This window comes from Geotrypetes seraphini, chromosome 10, assembly GCF_902459505.1.
Source record: "Geotrypetes seraphini chromosome 10, aGeoSer1.1, whole genome shotgun sequence".
NCBI classification, from domain to species: Eukaryota; Metazoa; Chordata; class Amphibia; order Gymnophiona; family Dermophiidae; genus Geotrypetes; species Geotrypetes seraphini.
The window spans coordinates 94,014,790-94,039,285 of NC_047093.1; the positions used below are offsets into that span (position 1 = coordinate 94,014,790).

Sequence of the window (24,496 nt, forward strand, 5' to 3'; positions counted from 1 at the left end):
GTTTCCAACCCTGTCCTGGAGGACCACCAGCCAGTCGGGATTTCGGGATAACCCTAATGAATATACATGAGAGAGATCTGCATATAATGGAGGTGACAGACATGCAAATCTGCTCCATGCATATTCATTAGGGCTATCCTGAAAACCTGACTGGCTGGTGATCCTCCAGGACAGGGTTGGGAACCACTGATCTAGACTAAAAGTAAAAGTAATCTTTTTTTTCAGTCACATCTTGGAACTTTTTGAGAGATGATTTTGGATTCATAAGAACATAAGAGTTGTTATACGAGGACAGACTGAAGGTTCATCAAGTCCAGTATCCTATTTCCAACAGAGGCCAACCCAAGTCACAAGTACCTGCAAGATCCCAAGGAGTAAAAAAGATTTAATGCTGCATATTCTAGGAAAAGGCAGTGGATTTCCCCAAGTCTATCTTAATAGCAGCTTATGGACTTTGTTTTAGGAAATTATCCAAATCTTTTTTAAACCCTGCTAAGCTAACTGATTTCATCACATTCTCCAGCAATGAATTCCACAGTTTAATTATACGTTGAGTGAAAATATATCTCCCCCCCCCCTCAGTTTGTTTTAGATCTACTACTTAGTAGCTTCATTGCATGTCCCCTAGTCCTAGCATTTTTGTAAAGCATAAACAAGTGATTCACATCTATCTGTTCCACTCCACTCAGTATTCTTCAGACCACTGAGCCATCTCTTCTCTAGGCTAGTGCCCTAGCCACTTTAGCCTTTCTCTCATAGGGAAGTCATCCCATCCCTTTTATTATTTTTGTGCCCTTCTCTGCATCTTTTCTAATTCCACTATATCTTTTTTGAGATGAAGTGAGCAGTATTCAAAGCACGGCTGCATCATAGAGCGATACAATGGCATTAAAACATTCTCATCTTTGTTTTCCATTCCTTTCCTCATAAATTCCTAACATTCTATTTGCTTTGCTTTCAAAGCAGTGATCATCCGAATTTTATGATGGAAAAGGCTCTCAAATGACAGGGACTAGAGAAATACCGTATTTTCTCGCATATAACACGCGCGTTATACGTGGTTTTTACATACCGCGCATACCCTTGCGCGTTATACGCGTGAGCGTGTTGTACAAAAAATTTTTTATATAGTTCCCCCCCCCCCCCGATTCATCACTCGGAAGGAGCGCTCGAACTCCCACCCCGAAGGACCGCTCGCACCCCCACAGCCTCCCCCCTCCCCCATGGAGAAGCTGTCTACCTTGTTTCCGGATGCCAGACCAGCTGCTTCCTCTGCTGGCGGTCCTGCCCCTTCTCAGAGCCCTGTGCTGCACTGCTTCCTCTTCAGGCAGTCCCGCCCTTTCTCTGACGTCAGAGAAAGGGCGGGACCGCCGGAAGAAAAAGCAGCGCAGCAGGGCTCAGAGAAGGGGCGGGACCGCCGGCAGAGGAAACAGCTGGGCTCGCTGGCATCCGGAAACAAGGTAGACAGCTTCTCCATGGGGGAGGGGGGGAGGCTGTGGGGGTGCGAGCGGTCCTTCGGGTGGGGGTGCGAGCGGTCCTTCGGGGTGGGAGTACGAGCGCTCCTTCGGGGTGGAGGTGCGAGCGGTCCTTCAGGGTGGGGGTGCAGGTGCGTGCGAGCGGTCCTTCAGGGTGGGGGTGCGAGCGGTCCTGCGGGGGGGTGAATCGGACATCGGGGGGGGCATCAGGCTTTCAGGGTAGGGACAGGACTTCAAGGGGGAAAGGAGAGTCGGGGCGGGCGAAAAGAGAGTCGGGGCGGGCGAAAAGAGAGTCGGGGCGGGCGAAAGGAGAGTCGGGCAGCATGCGCGGTATACGGGTGTGTGCGGTATATAAAAACTTCTGTACATAAATTTGTGTTTTTCGCGCGCTATACCCGTGTGCGCGTTTTACACGGGTGCGCATTATCTATGTGAAAATACGGTAGACTTCTTCAGACAGATAATAATCAGCAGGACACTTGACTGCACAGAATAAATAACAAGTAATCTAACTGTGGCCAAAAAACAATGTTTACCTTTTGATCGTGAAGACAGAATTCCCTTTACTCCAAGATCCAGCGAGTCCAGAGAAACTTCGGTGTATTCCAGATTATTCTCTTGGCCATCTACCTCTGAACCTGTACCAAGCAGTTTAAAAATGAACAGATACAGTAAAATATACACCTCATAGCTATGTGTGTACTCATTACAGACTGGTAGTTTTGCATAGGGCCCCTAGCCTTGTCAAATTTATGTATGAAAATGTAAAAAAAAAAAAAAGATTATGTACTTACTCTAGTAAGCTCTTTTCTAGGAGATAGGTTATATCTCAATAGCCAAGTGCATCTGCAGAAGGAATCCACTCCAGATTTTTTACTTTGCTTCTGCTGTACTTCACTGGGCTCCTTAGCTCCACCTACAGTTAGTACCCAAGCACTGCGAGCCACCCAATACACGTGAAGTAGAAGCACCTGTAGCAACAGGCTTGGCAACAAACTGTTGAGCTCAAGAAGTAAATCTTACAGTAATGTCAACCGCCAACAAAGGCCTCAAAGGAGCTCAAAACCACGCCAAATAAAATGGAAACATATATACAGCATTCCTTCCAGCCCCCTGACAGGCATCCAAGAATCAACTGGGAGAAGCATAACAGATTGAAACAGGAGACAGGCACAGGAAGGACTGGGCAGGAATCTAGAATGTCTCACCTATCTACTGGAAAAGAGATTACCAGGGTAAGTACATAATCTCTTTTTCCAGTGCAATAAGTGAGACATTTTAGACAGATGGGACGTACAAAAGCAGTCCCCAAAAAGCTAGGACGGGCTTGCTGCGCCAACCCTTAAGACTGAGGACCTCTAAGGCATAGTCCTGTCTTGCTGCTACAATCACTCTGGAAAACCTGTTACTGCCCTGCAAATCACCACAGGGGAGACAGCTTCAGCTGCAGCCCACGAAGAAGCCATATTCCTGGTAGAATGCGCCTTGACGGAAAACAGGGGACTGTTTCCCCGAAAGAATGTAGGCTGATGAAATGACCCTACAGATCCATCTAGAAATCGTGGCCTTGGAAACAGGAGCACCCTACCTATCCAAATTAGTCAGCACAAACAAATGATCAGAGAGAGGAAACTCATTAGTAACCTCCAGATAATGCAGCAGCACTCTGCGCACATCCAGTTTCTTCAACAGATGATCTTGTATTCTGGAACCAGTAGGCTGAAAAGCAGGCAAGCGTATCTCCTGATTAACATGAAAAGGCAAAACAATCTTCAGCAGGAAGGAAGGAAGCAACTGCTGTCCCAGACTGAGATAAGGAAAAAGGTTCTCTGCAAGCAAGAGCCTGTAGCTCTGACACACGTTGCGCCAAAGTAATGACCACCAGAAAAACAGTCCTGCATGTCAAGTCCGAGAGAGAAACCTCTCGAAGGGGCTCAAAAGGAGCCCTGATAAAGCTAGACAGCACCAGGATAAGGTCCCAGGAAGGGAAAGGTTAAGAGCCCCCTTCGGAATTCTAGCAACGTCAGGATGAGATGCCAGCAAGGATCAACAATTCCGGGATTTAAACAAGAGAGCCCAGCCACCTGAACCCTATGAGATACCACAGTGAGGCATCTATCCAGGCCAGCCTGAAGAAAGGCGAGAATAAGTGAGGTTGGAGCTGAATAAATGTCCACTTGGTCCTGAGTGAACCAATGTGGGAAGGCCTTCCACACCTTAGCATAAGAAGAAACTGGACGACTTCTCAGACTTTTGAAGAGTATCAACAACCATAAGAGAATATCCTTTGTGCTCTAAGGCTGCGCACTCAAGAACCATGCCATAACAGCAAAGGGATCCGGATCCTCCATGCAGACCGGACCCTGTATGAATAGGTCAGGATGTGTGGTCAGCCGAAGGCTGCGACCCCTGCGCAGAAACATCAGATCTGCAGACCACGGTCTATGAGGCCAATCTGGAACCACCAGAATGATGGACTACGATCCACCGAATGATCTGGCCTATCAAGGAGGAAAGACATACAGGAGAATCTCCAGAGACTACGGCTGCACCAAAGTATCGAGCCCCTCGTTTCCTCAACTGAAGAAATGATCAACTGTCTTGTTTCTCACAGAGGACATGAGGTCAAAGCGTGGCCGACCCCAGCATTGAACTATAGCTCAAAACGTCACTGCAGATAAGAGTCCAGTTTCTTGGATCCAGAGTATGTCTGCTGAGGAAATCTGCCTGAACATTATTGACTCTCTCTATATGTGCTGTTGTCAGCACTTAGAGGCGATATTCAGTCCAAAGAAAAAGAAGGGAGGCTTCCTGAGCCAGATGGGTGCTTTAGGTCCCTCCCTGGCGATTAACATAGGCTACTGCCATCGCACTGTCGAAGAAGACCCTAACCGCTTGGTACTCTAGAATCTTCTGCAATCACACCCAAGCTAGCCAAATAGCTCTGAGCTTCAACTGATTGATTGACCATTTCCGCTGAGAGGACATTCAACATCCCTGAACAGAACAACAACTGCAGTGGGCTCCCCAGCCTCGAAGGCTGGCATCTGTCACCACCACAATCCAGGAGGCAATATGCAGCAGTACGCCCTTGTGGAGTGACTGCGGGAGAAGTCACCAGTCCATGCGTGCTTGAGCTTCCAGAGACCAAGGAAGACAGACCTGTAAGGCATCCCTGTGTGGAACCCAGTGAGAAAGCAAAGCATGCTGAAGAGGACGCATGTGCACACTTGCCCAAGAAACCACATCCAACAGGGCAACCATGGATTCCAGAACTGGAAGATAGTCCCACAACAAAGTGGCCAACTGCTCTAGAAGGGAAGAAATCTGGGCACATTGATTCTGCCTGCTTCTGGTAGATAGACACGGCCCGCAGCTGTGTCTAAGAGGACTCTCAGATATTCCAGTAATTGCGTGGGCGTCAGAATGCTCTTATGGAAGTTGAAAATCCAACCCAGATCTTCCAGCACCTGGAGCACCTGCTCCACCATGCCTCGGACAACAAGGGAGCTCTGAAGAGCCAGTCGTCTAAGTAAGGGTGAACCTGGAGACCCATTTTCCAAGGGCAAACTGCCACAACCACCATCACCTTGGTGAAGGTCTAGGGCGCTGCTGCCAGTTCAAAAGGCAGAACCGAGAATTGGTAATGCTGTTCCAGAACATAAAACCACAAAAATGTGCAGCGGTCTGGAAAATAGGAATGTGCAAGTATGCCTCTGTGAGATCCAGAGAGGCAAGATACTCTCTTGGGGCCACTGCTGCAATGATCGAATGCACGGTCTCCATGAGGAAGCGTGGAACCTTGAGAGATGCATTAATATGCTGAAGATGCAGAATAGGCCTCCAATATTCAGAGCCTTCTTTGGCATGATAAAATATATAGAGTGTCTGCCTGAGCCCAAGTGTTCGGGTGCCACCAACTCTATAGCTGGGAAAATCTAGCAAGCACTGAACGGTGGCAAGAACCATGAGTGCTGTGACCGGGCAACCTGAATCAGAGTCCACAAATCTGTGACAGGTCGGGCAAATTTCAGTTTGTAGCATTTTGTAGAAGTTTGTAGCATTTTGCTATTTTGGCCCAGTCTATTGTATTCGCACAACTGGATTATTGCAACTCTCTTTACGCTTTCCTAACTAAAGGCAGCTTGAAGAGGTTACAGTTGATCCAAAATACAGCAGCCAAATTGAATTATAGGAAAAAGAAGCATGATCATGTGTCTGATTTGTTGAGGGCTCTTCATTGGTTGCCAGTTCACCTTAGAATTCAGTTCAAGTGTGCTATTATAGTGTTCAAAATTTTGAATGGAGTATTTCTGCCTTTGGTCCCTATTTCTCATAATTTTTTACAAACTATAAGACCAAGAACCTCTCAAATGTAAAAACTTTCTTTACCTTCAATTAAGGAAATAAAGGCATTAGGTTATGTCTCTCGCTCCTTTGTAGTCCCAGGAAAACAGGATACACCAACTTCCCAAAACTTGGAAAGTGAAGAAAAAACAGCGAAGACTGGTGCTCAATGCCTTTTATTATGTATTAAGACTCAACATGATCATGTTTCAGCCCCAAATGGGCCTGCCTCAGGAGTCTGGAATCACAGTGATAAGTGTGCTATCCTTCTCAGTCAATCAGAAACCAATATTGTAAATCATAGAAAATGGCTCAGAGAGCCGACATAACAGTCCTAACAGAAAGCTTGGCTGCAATCCTCGTGCACAATTTCCTCCAAAGGATCGTGGCCAAGCTTTCTGTTGGGACCGTTATGTCTATGCTTCTATGCTTTACAATATTGGTTTCTGATTGACTTAGAAAGTAGTACACTGAGGCAGGCCCATTTAGGGCCGAAACACGATCATGTCTAGTCTTGATCCATAATAAAAGGCATTTAGCACCAGTGTCCTTCGCTATTTGTTCTTCACTCTCGCTCCTTTGTATACATCTTTACTTCTATTTTGGAACAAACTACCAGTTGAAATCAGATCTACTCTTTATCTTTATGTCTTTAGAAAATATCTAAAGACTTTTCTTCTTCAAAAAGTTGTTACTTAAGAACATGAGAACATAAGATTTACCGCTGCTGGGTCAGACCAGTGGTCCATCATGCCCAGCAGTCCACTCACACGGTGGCCCTTAGGTCAAAGACCAGTGCCCTATTTGAGTCTAGCCTTACTTGCGTATGTTCTGTTCCAGTAGGAACTTATCCAACCTTGTCTTGAATCCCTGAAGGGTGCTTTCCCCTATAACAGCCTCCAGAAGACCGTTCAAGATTTCTACCACTCTCTGGGTGAAGAAGAACTTCCTTACGTTCGTTCGGAATATTTTCCCTTCTAACTTTAGCGAGTGCCCTCTCATTCTCTTCACCTTGGAGAGGGTGAACAATCTCTCTTTCTCTACTAAGTCAATTCCCTTCAATATCTTGAATATTTCGATCTTGTCCCCTTCTGCCTTCTATTTTCAAGGGAGAAGAGGCGTAGTTTCTCTAGCCTCTCGTTGTATAGCAACTTCCCCAGTACCTTAACCATTTTTGTCGCTCTTCTCTGTACCTTTTAGAGTAGTACTATGCCCTTTCTCATGTATGGGAACCAGTGTTGGATGCAGTATTCCAGGTGGGGGCGTGATCCCATTCTCAATCATTCCTAGCATTCTGTTAGCCCTTTTCGCTGCCGTCACACATTGCGCAGTCAGTTTCATTGATTTGTCTACAACCTATTATAACCTCCTATTGTGTAAACCAAGTCGAACCTTTGTTAATTGGAGGATGATCCGGTATATAAACTGGACTGGATTGGTAGCCCGACCGAACAATGTCCAAGACCCACTGGTTGGACGTAATGTGAATCGAGGCAGAAAGAAATACTGAGAGCCTGTACCCTATCAATATAGGGGCATCTCTCAGCCTGGCTTCATTGTGCCTTTTTGGCAGAGGGCGCAGAACGAAAGGTGGAAGGCTGGGAACGCCTGTAGCCAGCATACCATCATCGGGAGCCCGGGAGCCACAAAAATTAGAGCAATCAGAACCTCTAGAGTTCATGGGTCTGCTATCAGGCAGAGTCTGAAGGTGACAGTCCATCACAAAATCCATGAATTCGGCCAGGCCTTTGGCAAACAATAACTGCCCCTTAAAGGGCAGTCTAGCCAAAGTAGCCTTGGAAGTGGAACCACCAGCCCACTGTCTGATCCAGAACATCCTGCGAGCAGAGATGGAGTACACCGACACTTCTGCCAAAACTCACCTAAGGTCATATAATCTGTCAGCAATATAATCTGAAGTTGGGGAGGAGGATCCACAGCCTCACTCTCCAGAGTGCGCAGTCAAGAGAGACAGGCGTGTGGGACAAAAGATGTTGCCAAAGCAGCTTGGATGCCTAAAGCAGCTGCGCCAAAGAGTTTCTCAGAGAACCACAGCCGCATGGCGGTTCTACATAGCCATTTGCACCACATCACCTTCACTGGGGAGAGAGGTGTGGTTAGACACATGCAAAACCAAAGAATCTATCCTAGGCTGGCCCAAAAGTTGCTGACACTTCTGTGCCAGCGGATACAAGTGTGACATAGCTCTAGCAATGTTAAGAGCACCCTTCGGAGAGTCAAACTGCTCTGAGACCAGAATGCTCATATCAGGGTGCCAGGGAAAGACAGCAGACTGTGAGCACACACCACAAAGCCAAGAGGAAAAAGTGTACAGAGCTGACTGAGTGACCAAATGCAACTTCTGCAAAGATTCAGAAATAAGGTCTAGCAAAGCCGCAGACTTAAAGAAGCGCAGGATGGTGGGATCATCCCCAGGATCCAAAAACCCCAGAAGGATTCACAGATCCACCGTCCCTGATCTCCTGCCCCAGGAAGTACTGCACCTGCAAATAAGGGATCATCAAGCAAAGCATCTGCAACAGGATCCCGCAGATCAGGGTCAGGGAATGCTAAAACAGTGGCAGGCTGAGTCAATGGCGGGTCCAAAGAATCAACGCCACTGAAAAACACAAGGAAGCGGAGTGGGACTGTGCAGAGGGAGAACGCCAATTCTGAAACTCAGTCTACAAAGATTTCATAAAGTTTGAACAATGTCTGGCTCCTGGGGCTAAGAGCCACCCTGGGATGACTTAATTTCATGTTTCTTAAGCTGCGGAGGGTCCACAGCCAGGCAGACAAAACTAACAGCTGTGCCGAATCCCAAAAGCAAAGAAGGCCACCCTGACAGGCTAGCTGAGCATTTAGTCACCTGTTTCAGCAGGGGAGAGGCTAAGCTGAATACTGCTGCCACCCCCCCTACCTGCTCCACATGGCACAAGTATGCTCTAAAAGCGCTAAATTTGCACAATCCTGGCAAGAATCCACATGAGGAGAGCCCACGGACTCCATCCTAGCAAGTTTCTAGGCAAAATTTGCAGCTTAAGAGAAGCAGAGAGCTTTAGAAAAAAAAGATTGCTAAAAATCCAAGATGGCTGCCATCATGAAATTCATGCCAAAATTGCAATATTTTTCACATTTCCCAAAGGCAAAAAAAGGGCAATTTTAGGATTTTTCAGGAGGGGGAACACAGGGGAATATGCAGAAATACTTAAAACTCCACTTTTCCAACCTTCCCCGATTCACCTCACAGGATGTGATAGCCTGTACTCACTGTGACCTGTTTGAAGATCTGTGCTGTAGCCTGCCTCAGCTCTCTCACAGTAGCTGGATGAGACATTCACTGCCTCAATGCTGAGAATGCTTCTGCAAAGCTGATCTTCGGGCTGCCAGTCAGATCCTTTGCCTGACTATACCTCCACCCCTGTGGACTAACAGATGTGCACCATGATGGGTGGAGGTGAGAAGACGCAGCCGGCACCCTGCGAGACACATGCCAAGTCTCCTAAGGGCGCCCAACAGCCTGTGCTCAGCCCCTGCTTAACAGTACTACTACTATTTATCACATATATAGCGCTGAAAGGCATATGCAGCACTGTACATGTTCACATTTATACAGAAGAGCTCACAATCTAACTTGGACAGAAAGACATGACATTATAGGGTTGGGGATGCAGAACCCAAGGTGAGAGGAGTTAGGAGTCGAAAGCAACTTCGGGGACGGCCCTGAGCTTCAAAGAAAAGTAAGCAGACTGGCTAGCAAGTACCAAGTGGGATCGGCCTGTCAGCTACAGTGTGTTCTTAAATCAGGCAGAGCTGAAAAAATGCTCCAAGCAGCAGAATCTCCTGAAAAAGGGACGAAAATACACCAAACAAAATGGGGAGAGCAAAACAAACACTCTTGCAAGCATGCATGCAAAAGGAAAGAATTGTAGGTGGAGCTAAGGAGCCCAGTGAAGTACAGCAGAAGCAAAGTGAAAAATCTGGAGTGGATTCCTCCTGCAGATGCACACGGCTATAGGAATATAACCCCTCTGTCTAGGATGTCTCACGTATTGCTCTGGAAATTAATTTATTGATTGAAAACCAAAACTCAGCTTTGCATAACACAACATCTGTAAAATTTCAGGCCTTTTATTAAAAATATACGGCATACATAGTTAAGAGGTATGGTTTGATGTTAAGAGCACTGAGTAACAAGAAGGCTTGAAGTAATAGATCCCAAATCCCTTCTACAGCTGATCACTGTATAATCACAAGCACGAGTCATTCATTATCTGTGATTCATTTTACCCATAAATAATGGCACAACTTCTTTTTCATTCTCCTTTCTGAAAGCCTTTACATAGTCCCAGCACCAGAACATGATGGTAAATAAAGTGCACAAGGCCAATCTAGTCTGCCTGTTTTTCCTTTTCATTGCAACACCTTGGACCATATGTGATTTCCAGCATTACTTTTTCTTACTCATAATTAGAGCATATTTTGTTTACCCCATACTTTCTTGAATTATTTTACTGTCTTTGCTTCCTCCACCTCTACTGCCAAGAACTATTTTCTTTGGATTCTCCTCTTTCAGCCTCAAATGAAAATACAAGCAAACCTTGGTTTGCAAGCATAATTCATTCCAGAAGCATGCTTGTAATTCAAAGCACTTATATATCAAAGCAAATTTCCCCATGGGAAATAATGGAAACTCAGACGATTCAGTCCACAAAATTCATGTAAAACAAATAACCTGCACATTACAGTACTTTTGAATATAACCGTGGCTGGTGTGAGGGAGGAGAGGAGAGGATGAGGATGATCATACTTCGATACGTCAACATTCAGAATCCTAGTGCAATTCCTCATACTGAGTCAGTTTGACTACTGCAACATTGTCTACTCCAAAATGATAGGCACAAAAATCCCAGACGCAAAAAAGCTATTCAACCTGGTAAAGAACCTCACTGATACTAAACCTTACCTTGCCACTCAAGGAACCCACCCACCGACAGCCATCCACCTAGCAGACCACTTCAAAAACAAGATCACCAATATCAGAACTGCATTCATCAACACACCCACCCGTCTCGAAAAGATAACAACTAACCCAACAACAGGTGAAGCCATCATAGCAGACAGAAGCTGGTCCAACTTCCCAATCCTACTTTGGTCGGATATGAACCGACTCTACAATAAATACAGCCATGCTTCCAGCGCACTAAATAATTGCCCCACCTACCTGTTATCAAACTCCTCCACCACATTCAAAACCAACCTCATGCTATGGATTCAATCCACATTAACAGAAGGCCAATTCCCACAGGACCTAGGAGAGATCTTAATCACCCCAATCTTGAAAGATCACAAAGGCCCAATAGATAGCCCCTCCAACTATAGACCCATTGCTTCAATTCCAATATACGTCAAAATAATAGAAGGCCTAGTTACACAATACCTCACAAACTATCTGGAAAAACATAACCTACTCCACCCCTCACAATCAGGATTTCGAACTAACCATAGTACAGAAACACTACTGGTCTCACTTCTTGATACAGCACGGCAACACATCAGTAAAGGAAAAAAGATGATACTAATACAACTCGACCTCTCTGCAGCATTTGACCTTGTTGACCACACCTTATTACTACAGATACTCGACGCCATAGGGATCTCAGGCAAAGTCTACAATTGGTTTCAAGGGTTCCTCAAATCAAGAACCTATAAAGTAAAATACAATGATATCAAATCAGAACCATGGGCAAATCCCTGCGGAGTCCCACAAGGATCACCTCTCTCACCTACGCTCTTCAACCTCTTTATCTCCTCCCTTGGAGCCACCTTAGATAACCTAAATGTCACATCCTTTAGCTACGCAGATGACATCACCATACTCATCCCCTTCGACCCATCAGAGCCTTCCACCACAGCAAAGCTGGAAACTACCCTAGATACTGTAAAAAAATGGATGATAGATCACAAACTAAAACTAAACTCTGAAAAAACAAAATTCCTTTTGCTCGAAAAGGCCAAAACTCCTACCATCACAGAACTGATAATCAAAAATACCAAATACCCAATACAACCCGAATTAAAACTCCTAGGAGTTACCATAGACAAATGTTGCACAATGCAGTCTCAAATCAATAAGACGACCCAGAAAGCTTTTCTCACCATGAGAAACCTACGTAAAATCAGAAAATTCTTCAACCAAACACAATTCAGACTAATTGTACAATCCCTAGTCTCAGGTCTGCTGGACTATTGCAACTCCCTATATCTTCCTTGTCCAGCCATTATGATAAAGCAACTCCAGACCATACAAAACACCGCCCTCAGACTGATCTACTCACTTAGAAAATATGATCACATAACAACTGCCTTCTTAGACTCCCACTGGCTACCCATACAAGCACGAATTCAATTAAAATTCCACTGCCTATTATTCAAAGCAATACACGGCTCTTCCCCCTCCTACATAAACAACCGCTTAAACCAGATCTCCACCTCAAGACACAGAAGAACTCCGAACCCTTTTGCCTTCCCCCCACTCAAAGGTACACAACGCAAGAAAATGTTTGACAACCTTCTGGCAACACAAGCAGCCAAACTCAACCATTCCATCTCCAACTTACTGACAACTTCGGACAACTTCAAAACATTTCATAAAGAAATCAAAACCCTGCTTTTCAAAAAATTCATCCAAATATCTTAAATCCTCTACACATACCTCCAACTAATTCACCTACCTCCAGACAACTCACCTACCGCCAGATAACTCTCCCCAAATACCCCACTTAAACACATTTCAAGTAAACAGACCCCTAAAATAGATTGTAATCTTGCCTACTCTAACTGTATTCCATTTGCTAATTCACTCAGTTCGGCACAGTCAGTTTACTATCCAACCCGTAAGGTCCCCTAGAATTCTACCCCCTTATAAAAAAATAAAAAAAATGTATCTTCACTGGAAAATGTCCAGTCAAATCTTCTGTAATGTGATCCTCACTGGAAATGTCCAGTCAAATCTTTTGTAATCCGCCTTGAACTGCAAGGTATAGGCGGAATAGAAATCCGTAATGTAATGTAATGTAATGTATCTAGCAATCTCACAAAAGAATATGAGATGTCTCCAAATAATGCAAAATGCTGCTGTCAGACTTATCTTCGGGCTGAAGAAATTCGACCACGTGACACCCTACTATCGGCAGCTGCACTGGCTACCAACGGAAGCCCGAGTAAGGTTTAAATTTGCCTGCCTCTGCTTCAAAGTACTATACGGCCTGACCCCCAAGTACATAACGGACCTTTTCACATTTTCTAATAACAAACTCAAGAGAAACACACACCCAAAACTCATTTCCCCTCCAGTTAGAGGCTGCAAAATGAAAAAACACCACGAACACCTTCTCTCTCACCAAGCAGTCCTATGGGGCAAAGACCTAGACCAGGGGTGTCCAATGTCGGTCCTCGAGGGCCGCAGTCCAGTCGGATTTTCAGGATTTCCCCAATGAATATACATGAGGTCTATTTGCATGCACTGCTTTCATTGTATGCTAATAGATCTCATGCATATTCATTGGGGAAATCCTGAAAACCTGGCTGGATTGCGGCCCTCGAGGACCAACATTGGAAACCCCTGACCTAGACCAACTGCTTTCGCCCACTACATACGGGGAATTCAGGAAACGCCTAAAAACATACCTGTTCCAGAAATACCTAAACAATTGACCCGCTCTCCCTCTCCCTCCCCCCTCCCTATTCCACCTGAACTTATAGCACTGTTATAAATATAATCTGTTATCTTCATCTTATCGTAACTTTACGTTGCTATTTATCCCCAACAGGTCCTGTCGGACATTACCTACTAAAAAGCGTGCCTGATTTTAAGGCCAAATGGGATTGGCACATGGGATCTATTCACAGGGCAAAGGTAGGGGAGGGACATTAAGGTGGGCAGACTAGATGGGCCGTGGGCCCTTATCTGCCGTCTATTTCTATATGTTTCTATATTACATTTTCGCTCAGCAAATTGTATTTCTATATTATTGCCTCCTGAGGTCTCTGATCTCTGTATTTCCTCTGAATATCTACTTATTGTATTTCGCTGAATGTCCAGCACTCTTGATTGTAAACCGCCTAGAAGTCACAAGATTGTGGCGGTATAGAAGAATAAAGTTATTATTATTATTATTATTAACAGCCTTACTCGCTGTGACCTGTGCTGGAAATGTGCTGCAGCCTGCCTCAGCTCCTAAGGTAGCTGGATCTGGGAGAAGAAATCACTGCTTTGAACAGATTGGTCCTCCATCAATGAATCTATGGGCTGCCTGTCAGACCTGTATCTAACTAAACCTCGAACCCCCCCAGACCCATGGACATGAAAAGGAGGGAGGCGAAACACAGCTGGTACTCTGCGGAACTCCATTGAGCCCCCTACAGATGCCAGACAGCCTATGCTCAAGCCCTTGTGATGCAGTAGGCAAACAATGCTAGAAGGGGAACATACCCCAAGCTCCAAAATTGGTTCTGCAGGCTGGCCAATAGGTACAACAGAGACTGACCTGTCAGCTGCAGACCTCAGTTTGCTTCTCCTCCATGCAGGAAGAGCTGGACCCTAGACTAGAGGAGCTGTGAGCACCAAAATCTGTTAAAAAAAACTGAAAAAATAAAGAAATAAACAGAACCGATCAGAAAGACTCCTTCTGGCTTGTGTACACAAGGAAAAACTGAAGGGAGCAGCAGAGCCCTCTAGTGAAGGAAGAGGGATTCAAAAACTGAAGTAGATTCCTTCTACACAGTTTGCGAGCATGGTGATATCGCATATCCATCCAGAATAACACACCTATTGCACTAGAAGTATTTTTATGAGCTTCAAAACCATTCTGAGCTCCTTTGGGAGAATGGTATAGAAAATTGAATAAATAAATAAAATATCTTTAAAAATCCATCTGCTAAAAACTTCCAAATCCCGACTTTTGGAGAGTCAGCATTTGAACTTTTCACATTACAATTCATCCAAATAACAACTTCTGGGAAGGACTAGGAAAGGACTAAAAGCAGGGTATCCAATAATGATTTTCAAATGGGAAGAAATGTTCATATGTAAAAATAAGGATGTTTAAATCTAGACCAGTTTCAGTCATAGTCCAAGTTACAAAAAGGTGCTCTGATTGAGTAGATGACCACTGGAGGGATTAAGGAATGACCCTTCCTTAATCCCCCAGTGGTTCTCTGTCCCCCAACCTCTCCCCTGAAAGTGAAACTAGAAAGGACAACTAAGCTCTTTATCAGAAGCAGGTATTATGACCATTCTGAACAAAGCAACAAGCAGATCAGAGGAGTAGCCCAGTGTTCATGCAGTGGGCAGTAAACCAGGTTCAAATCGCACTATAACTATATCAATTTTTTTTCTGGAGCTCCCTCCAGGAACAGAAAAATAATTACTATATCTAAAGATATAGGACAACTGCAAAAGCAGTTAAAAGCAATTAAAGGTGTTTACATTCTGGTATAGTAGATATTTTTCTGTTCTTGGTAGTATCACATTTACAAGAGAGAAGGCGAGAAAGATACAGTGGGATTTGAACCTTGTCCCTTTGTTTGCAGTAATCTCTAGGCTACTCCTCTGTTCTGCAAAGATGTGTGTGCGTGGCCATTTTCGTAAGAAAGCAACCAGACAGATGTCCTTGTGCCTTGTTTTCCCCTATTTATAATTTAAATGTTTATGTTTGCAAAATAGTTGTTCAGGATTTTTTAAGTTTCCAGAGTAAGAACGTCCTTCTCATATATTTTCAAACCGGAAAACCCTGACATTTTTCCTGCTGGAAAATGGCTATGAAACTGATGGTTTCTGGATGTTTTGTGCTAGACTTATTTCTTTGGCGCAGACATCATTTCAAAAATGCCCCTCCATGAGTTTTAGTTGGTCCTATTAGTTTTACTATTTTTATTCTCATCATTTTATAGGCATATTCTTAATTCATTAACCCCCGCCCCCCTCTTTTACAAGACCGCTCAAGAGGTTTTTAGCGCCAGTCAGCCTGCTACATGCTCTGCTCTGCGCTGCTCCAAAGGTCATAGAGTTCCTATGAGCGTCTGAGCAGCTCAGAGCATTCACCACACTGGCCAGCACTAAAAAACTCTTGTGCAGTTTTGTAAAAGGGGGGTAAATTTGTATTTAATTTATATTGCTAATTCATTTTTTACGATGCTAACCTAGAATTTTGTTCATTGTTTTGGTTTTTACATTTCTATTTAATATCTTCCTAGATCCTCTGATTTGGATATAATGTGCAATACAGATATTAATTTTTTGTTTTAATTCAAACAAATATGCTTATTGTGCAACAGCATTCACACAAATAGAAAAGTGTGGTTATTCTTTGAAAGAGGGATTTAGCAAAAATGCTGTTCCTTAATTTTGATGCATATAGCACAGATTTTGTATGTACCAACAATTTAATGTTATGCAGACCCAATGCTTGTCCTACGATGAATACCATCTTTCTCTTTGTATTGGCTGCTGTGTGAAAAACCTTCTTTCAAACTGCCTCCAGGGAATATACTGTTACTGAGCACCCTTCCAGGCTATCTAAATTTAAGATATTTTATAGATTTTTTTTTTTTTTTAGAATGTAGTCACTGTCAGGTTAAAACAACACTCTGTTACTAACATATATCTGATCAAGAGAACAATTCTAACTACTAGAGGAGAGGATGATCATTACACCTAAATAAACTATTCGATTTAATTTAAAATATAAGAACAGATTGAGTCAACAGGTGTCCTTCAACATTCAGAATTATGTTAATTATATACCCTATCACAAATTCTAAAACTCTGCAGTGGAAAAGGATCAAACAAAAGGAGTACACCCTTGATGTCAAATTACTCTTCATACCATGTTTTCTTTTCAGGAAAAGGAAAACCAACCCTTATTAGCAGCTACATACACAACTTCTTTCTTTATAAGTTTATTTTGGCCTACAACTCAGCACCTGGTTTCCTCTTATTCTTCCTTTTTCGCCTCCTAGAGGATTTGAGCCACAGGTTGTCCATCTTCATTTTCTTCTTCAGCATTTTCTTCCGTACACTAGATTCTGAGCTCTGCATAACCCAAAGAATATCTTCAAATAACACATGTCATATCAACAAGTGAAAATGGCCATGTATTTTATGCTTACTGGGTATAAAGAGATGTGCCCTGGAGTGCTGCCCAGAGTGCTCTTAGTGAATATGAAAGATACTTTTACATATGCTACATAGGGGTAGTCTTACAAAGATAGCACCTCCCCATCTCCCCAGATGAACAAATTTGTTGAACAGCTCAGAATGGATCTAGAATTAGAAATTAAAGCATAGATATCTAACAGGCAACCTAGCATGGTGACTGAAATCTTTTACATTTGAAGCATTAAAGTAAATCATATATGCCTAGCATTTTAAAAAAAGAGCATATTACAATTTGTTGGTGTTATTGGTAGATGTTATGCAGTGTGTATGAGTAAAAAATACAACAAAAAAAAACTTACCAGGTCAGACTCATCTCCATCTTCCTCTTCTTCACCAGACTCACCAGATTCTAGCTCTTCATCAGATTCAATATCATCCATCTGCCAGCAACAATAATCAACAGAGAAAACTCAACTGATAAATCTATAGGTCAGCATAAATTATCTTTCTATCAAATGTATCACTTAAAAACTATACAATAGCTTGTCTTCAGACTTGTAACTACATAGTGAGCTAAATAGATAAGCATGTTCTTCCCTGGAAAGACTGAAGGGTGATGAACTCAAGCCTAAGGGGTAGTGAAGGGAGAAGAACTGATGCTTGTATGTTCTTAAATGTAACTTAATTTGGTTTGGCTATAATGGAAGCATTAGATCTTACTTGCTAATATTTTTTCTTTAGTCCCAACAAACATGTTTTATGCCCATCTATCATCAGGTGGAAATATGGAGAGTATAGCTCTGCCATAAAGTCTGCTCTACAGGAGCTTGTAGTCAGTATTTTGATAAGAAAGCAAAGGAACATCTGAGAGATAGGAAACAAAATATTCTGCCTCTAACACAAACTCTCATAAATGAACAACAATGCCAAGTAAAACTCCTGACATATAGTTTTCTTTTCTCTTTAAACATATTTGTGAACAAAGAAAACTTAACAGCATTGCTTACACATAGAAACAGACAGTAAGAATAAAAATAGGGTGGGCTTTTGAACTGATCTATTGGGACTAAAGGAAAGAAAATTAGCAGGCAAGATCTAATATTTTCTTTCTTAGCTACCCAAAGATCGGTCCAAAACTTGTGGAAGGCAGAAAAGCAATCCTCAAGTTGGGAAGGAAACAGAATCCTTGCTGAAAGAACTGAAACCCCAAATTAGGCTTCCTTCCTGGCCAAAATGTCTGATAGTGCTTAGCACAGATAAGACAGGAAAACCGAATACAGATCTGCAAATTTCACTGATGAAACTGCTTGCAATTCCTCTACAGAAGAAGCCAGTGCTCTAGAGTGGGCTTTGTTCCAATGGAGGTTGCTTTATCACCAGAATATAAACTGAAGAAACAATCTTTGAACCAATGAGAAATAGTGGATTTAGAAGCCTGCATATTCCTTTCATGGTTAGTACGGTCAGCTGAAAACCTGGAGAACTGAGTTCTGTTTCCTCTGCAGCTTCTTGTGACCCTGGGCACTTAATTCTCCATTGCCCTAAGCACAGAACTTAGATTGTGAAACCACTACAGACAGAAAAAAGTACCTGCATATAGAATATACATAAACCATTTTGATTGTCCCTACAGAAAGGCAGAATATCAAATCAAGTACTCTTACTCCCCTTGCCTGTGACCAGAAAACAACAAAAAGATGGCCAGAGCATCTGAAGCATTGGTGGTTTCCAAGAATAATTTCAACAGTTTTGTTTTTGGTTTTTTTTTTTTGTTACAAGGGAGGAGAGGTAGCTGGATTAATTCCGGAAGAACTTGCAAATTGGATATTAAATTGACTTAGAACAACTAATAATCAAAGGTTGGCTACATTCTAACACAGGGGTCTCAAAGTCCCTCCTTGAGGGCCGCAATCCAGTCGGGTTTTCAGGATTTCCCCAATGAATATGCATGAGATCTATGTCCATGAACTGCTTTCAATGCATATTCATTGGGCAATCCTGAAAACCCGACTGGATTGCGGCCCTCAAGGAGGGACTTTGAGATCCCTGCTCTAACATAGGCCACTGAAGTTAATATTTTCCAAGTCCATAAGGGTAGTAATGACTTCTTCAGCATACCCTTTTTTCTTTAACTAGAAAGAGCCAGGCCATAAAAACAGAAGGAGATAAATCATCCATACCCACAAGACACTTGAGAAAAGGTATAGGGATAGAGTTGTCTATCTAGAGACAAATGAGGCCTAATACCAAAGTCTCCTAAACCAACTGGAAGCAACATGTACAAATGATTCTTGAATACGTCACCTATCCTTAGCCAAGGAGGAAATACATACAGAAGAGAACTGACTGGCCAAGGCTATAGGAGAGCATCTAGGTTGTCTGACCTGCATTCCTTCTGAAGGATGAAAAACTGGGAACTCTGCACTGTGCCCTGTGGTCATTAGGTCTAGGACTGAAATGCCCCATTTCGACAAAATCATGACAAAACATTTACTTTGATAACTCCCATTCCCCAGGATCCCAATCCTGCTGAGGTAGCCCACCTGGACATTCAGAGTCCCTGCTATGTGTACCACCAATATCAGAGGAAGGTGTGTCTCTGCCCACTAGAAAAGGCAGCTTCCTTTAGATACAAGGAGGTAAGGAACTGAAGCCATCATGGGCGTCAAGGTTTCCATTCTGATATGCTTGACCTATTGACATGCTTAAGGTCCAGACCTCAGCAAAAAGATTTGTCCTTATTTGGAACAAAGAAGTAAACTGAATATCTTCCCCATCCCCTTTTGAACTGAAGTATGGTCTGTACCACTCTCAAGCAAACCAGATCTTAAAAGGTTTACTAAACTATAATCCTTTTGGCCTGTGCATTGCACATGAACTCCAATAAAAATCTGAGAGAGAACAGGCAAATTCTAATTTTTACCCTTCTTTACAATGTCCAAGACCTACTGGTCTGAAGTGATTTTGGTCCACTCCTTCAAAAAACTGGACCGTTGCCACCTGAGTAGACTAGTACCCCACATTGGAAAGTTTGAAAGGTGTTTGTTGATCTGGAGTTTTGAGCAGAGCTTCTTTTATCTCTTTTTTATGATAGGGTTCAATGTAATATGAAACTATCAAATTTGTTAATCTTTGAGATTTGGATTTCTTAAATATGGATAGGTTATAGACTAACCAGGGTGGATAAAAATTGATTGTTTTTAAAATAAATTTTAAAAGTCTGATTTTTTTTATTTAACTTGGATTTTTAAAATAAAATGCCTTTTTTGAAGAAAAATCTATCTGAAGATAGTTTTCTATTTAAGACAAATTATAATACAAAAGTTATTCTTCATGGCATAAGGATTCGTTTTTAATTATCTAGCATGAGGCTTTATATTCATGCAATGCTTACATTTTTCGATAAATACATTCCATTAACCCATTCATGTCACAGGCAATTTTTCTATCTAAAAGATATTATCACAGATGCTTGGTTTTGCACTGTGAATTTGCGTCTTCAGAGATAATTTGCTTCTTCACAGCAAAAATGTTATAAAATATACAGAATAGAGAAAAATATTTTATTCCCACTGTTCTTTTGCAACTTTATATATCTGCACAAGAATATGCTACAAGTTGTGGAAACCTATAATGTCACAAGACTGTAAAAGAGATCTAGTTTGGGAATATTTTAATGAAGTTCCTCTACCTATGAATAAGGAAAACACTGCAAAAAAAGAAATGAAAGGCCTGGTGGCCCGAATGAAACAACATCATGAAGTGCTTTGAAGAGAACAAAAGGAACATGTATTAACAGGATCTTCAAGTTCCTTTTGTTCTCTTCATCAAAGCACTTCATGATGTTGTTTCATTCGGGCCACCAGGCCTTTCATTTCAAGTTGGTAAATATTTTGATTTCTTCATATTTCTTAAAGACTGCCTTAAGAAATCATATTTGAGCAAAAATATATTTGTTATTATTACTGCATGTTACCGTCATTTTGATACAGTTGTTATGAAAACATAAAAGAGCTGAAATAAGCTAATATTTCTTTTATGGGCAGTAATGAGTGGCAGTGAATCCAATGAGAAAACTATGATTTAAATAAAGTCTTTTTGACTAATGACTTGAATCAAATCTACCTTGTTCCTAACTCTCCCTTAATGAGGGCTATTTACTCCTTTTTTTTTTTTTTTAGTTTGCTAAATCTATTTTCTATGATATAATTTTCTTATTGCTTATTTTTTTCTTTAATTGTATTCTATAGATATAATTCAATGAAAATTACAAATAAAGAAATGAGAGGTTCGTTTTTGTTGAAAACAAGATCTCTCATATGAATCTGATTTCCTTGTCATATAGTACTTAGCATCCCAGAAACTAGAATGAGACTGGGACAAGGAAAATGGTGCCTTGGTTTTATCTTCAACCTTTGTTTCATCTAGGTCCTTGATTAGTTTTTCCAGATCTTCTTCAAACAAAAGCTTTCCATGAAATGATAGTCTAGCCTAGTTTTAGAGGCTATATCTGAAGCCCAATATCTAAGCCAGAACCAACAGATTGCTAAGACTTCTATGGCCATCTGCTTAGCCAAAGCCCTAAGCAGATCATAAAGTGAGTCCACTAAGTATGGCAATTCCACTTCTAAGGAGGGCAGGAACTCCAATAAGGTTTTGGAAGTGGAAGACTTGAAGACATCAGAGCCACAAACTATCACCTGTAAACATAAGGACACCACTTGAAATGAATGTTTCAGAGAAGGTTCCAATCCGTGGTCCTGCACATCCATGAGTACTAAGCTCCCTTTTACTAGAAAGCTAGTTTTCTTGGTCACTAGTATGACCAAGGCACCTAACTTAGGCAGTTTTAAACTGTCTAGTTCCTGGGGAGGAGAAGATAAAGGTAAGACATAGCCCTTGCCACTTTCAAAGTGGCAGCAGGGCACACTGAGAAGAAATCAATTACTGCTTAGCTACATGAATATGACATGTTTTAGGTTTTTTTTAGTCCCTGACTTTATTGGATTTGAAGCAGCAGCTCAACTCTGAATTTCAGGAAAGGAAATATTAAGGATTTTCATAGCCTTAGTAATAGAAGTTGGGAGCTGTTCCTTATGGAAGAGTTTGGATGTAATAGTGCCATCCTTATCGAGAAGTTCTTCCTCCTCAAGAGGATCAGCAAAAGAACATGAAACCACAGAGAGGGGAACCTCTAAACTACAAAATGAGGCTAATAATTTATCATCAAAGTTCTGCTGACTATATAAACACCGTCTTATAGAAGAAGATTGTTCCACCAAACACAAAGCAGAACCCAAGAAGCTCTGGAGAGGCACAGCCCTCTTCAGTAAATAAGCCTGATGCAGTAAAGAAGAGAGCTACAGAGTCCACCAAAGAGTTCTCCCTCCAGCACTGTAGCCTGAAGGGCATTCAGACCTGCTAAAAGTTCAGAAACAGGAGGTGTGTGGGGTAGGATGGGGGGAGCACTGCCCTGATACTGATCACCTTAACGGGAACAACATTTTACCAACTCTGCTGCCAGTGCTGCAATGAGGAAAAAAAAAAAAAAAAAAAAGATACTGACAGACAAATGAAAACAGCTTTCAAAGGCTTGAGGAGCCCAAAAGGTTTCCTTGCTAAAACAGATGCTTTCAAAATGCCAAGATGCTAAGCAGTGCCAAACACCCTCTTAAAGTAGAAGCCTCTATTTTTTTTTTTTAAGAGGCAGGACAAATTAAGAACAGGGCTGGGGGGAGGGGCATGGAAGGACCAGGCACTACCAGATGCATCCCTGCACAGGGCTAAAAGTTTCAATTTAAACACCCAGCTTTACTGTGTCCAGAAAACTAGGCCAGGGGCATGCATCCACAGAAAGTCCCAGAGGTGCACAAGTTATCTTCTTCCACCTACTGAGATAGAGAAATACCAATTACAAGCTGCTGCACAGCACCGGTGTTGTTCTCTCTATTTCTCTGGTGGAAGGGTATTTCTATTTATCTGTGGAGTGCTAAGTAAAAAATACAGCTTTAAAGGAGCCTTTCTTGATTCCTCATTCAGCAAAAAATCTTGGTGTACTAAGTATTAACTTATGTTGATGGTATAAAATAACAAAGATACTATCCACACAAAATTGAGAACCCCATTTAATCACCCCATTATCACCAACACAGTTAACTTTTCAACAAATTGATGTCAAAAGGCTGCTGATCTGGAGACAAACTTCAAAATAAGAATATACCTCCGCACAATCCTAATGATCACATAAAGCCACAGAGTAATTGCTATCACTCACAGGACCCAAAAATTTATCGCACAGTAGAATTATTTCAGAACTCTTAAAATAGCAACCAATCATGGGACATTGGGACAAGAGAAAGCAAGTCAGTCTTTCTATATCATCAAACAGTAATGATGGTACTTCTTCCAAAGCTCTAAATAGAAATTATTACTAATGAATATTCAGTCACTGCCTTTATGCAGAGTCATTAGACGAATTGTGACAGCAGATCAGTAAAGAGAGTAGAAGTATTTATTAGTACACTACTGAGTTAAAATCACACCCAACGCAGCCATGTTTCATCCTACTTGGGCTGCATCAGGGGCATACAATACTATAAAAACAAATGTAACAGATGTCGGTGGTTACCAAAGGCTTGGTAGGGAGATATTATGAGGAAGTTAGGAAACCTTTGGGCTTATTCCCCTTAGAAGGGATAGTCAACCAAAGCAACCGAGATTTGGGACTTATTCTGTATAGAACATCTGAAGACTAGTTTGCAAGGAGCATCTTAGTTGATGGAGAGTAGAAGTCGTTTGATTATGGCGGTATAGAAAAATAAAGTTATTATTATTATTACATAACTCCAGGAACTTCATTATAAATTTCTGATGCATATGCATCTTCATTCTTCTCATGTTAAGAAAATGGGGCAACCCCTCAGATTGCCAAAAGTTTAAAGTGCAGGAAAGACAATACTTTATATATGTATGTTATCCTCTGAACTATTGTGAATGTTTTAAATTGTAAACCGCTTAGTTATAGGTGATTAAGAAATTTTAGAAATAAATAAACATTGTATATGGGACTGTCTTGCAAACTACAACTTTTAGAATGCTTTATTGACACATTTGAGTTATATGCATGATTAAATTTAGGATGCCACTCCACAGAACAGCATCTTAGATATTCTGGACGATATTGTGGAGGGCATTTACAACTCTACTCTCTTCCTACGTAAAAACTTGATTGCCAAAAGATGTATACTGCTTCGGTGAATACAACCATTCCCACCAAGCTTGCTGCAATGGCAGAATCATATGCATGAGCTTCTGAAAGTGGAAATAATATCCATGGATATGAAGGGGAAACCAACAATAAAGAAATCTGTTAAAGATTGGTGTTCCTACTTAGATATGCCAACTATGCATATTCGATCAGCATTGCTGAATGACTGGATGTTTAACATATCTACTAAAAGCGGAGAGCACTGTGGCAGAATAGTTTCAAGTAAGCTTCCTTAGTTTACTACAG

The 24,496-nt window shown here is 42.0% G+C and overlaps 1 protein-coding gene across 11 annotated transcripts in view; it reads right to left on the minus strand.

Moving 5' to 3' along the window:
* Window positions 1-24,496, minus strand: part of EHMT1 (euchromatic histone lysine methyltransferase 1) — a 642,972-nt gene that overhangs the window by 294,695 nt on the left and 323,781 nt on the right. For all 11 annotated transcript variants that reach the window (XM_033961438.1, XM_033961434.1, XM_033961436.1 and 8 more), the window contains 3 exons: window positions 17,343-17,423; window positions 16,809-16,917; window positions 2,012-2,113 (listed from right to left, as the gene is read on the minus strand). In XM_033961438.1, coding sequence (XP_033817329.1) covers window positions 2,012-2,113; window positions 16,809-16,917; window positions 17,343-17,423 — 292 coding nt within the window. The remainder of the gene's footprint in view (window positions 1-2,011; window positions 2,114-16,808; window positions 16,918-17,342; window positions 17,424-24,496) is intronic.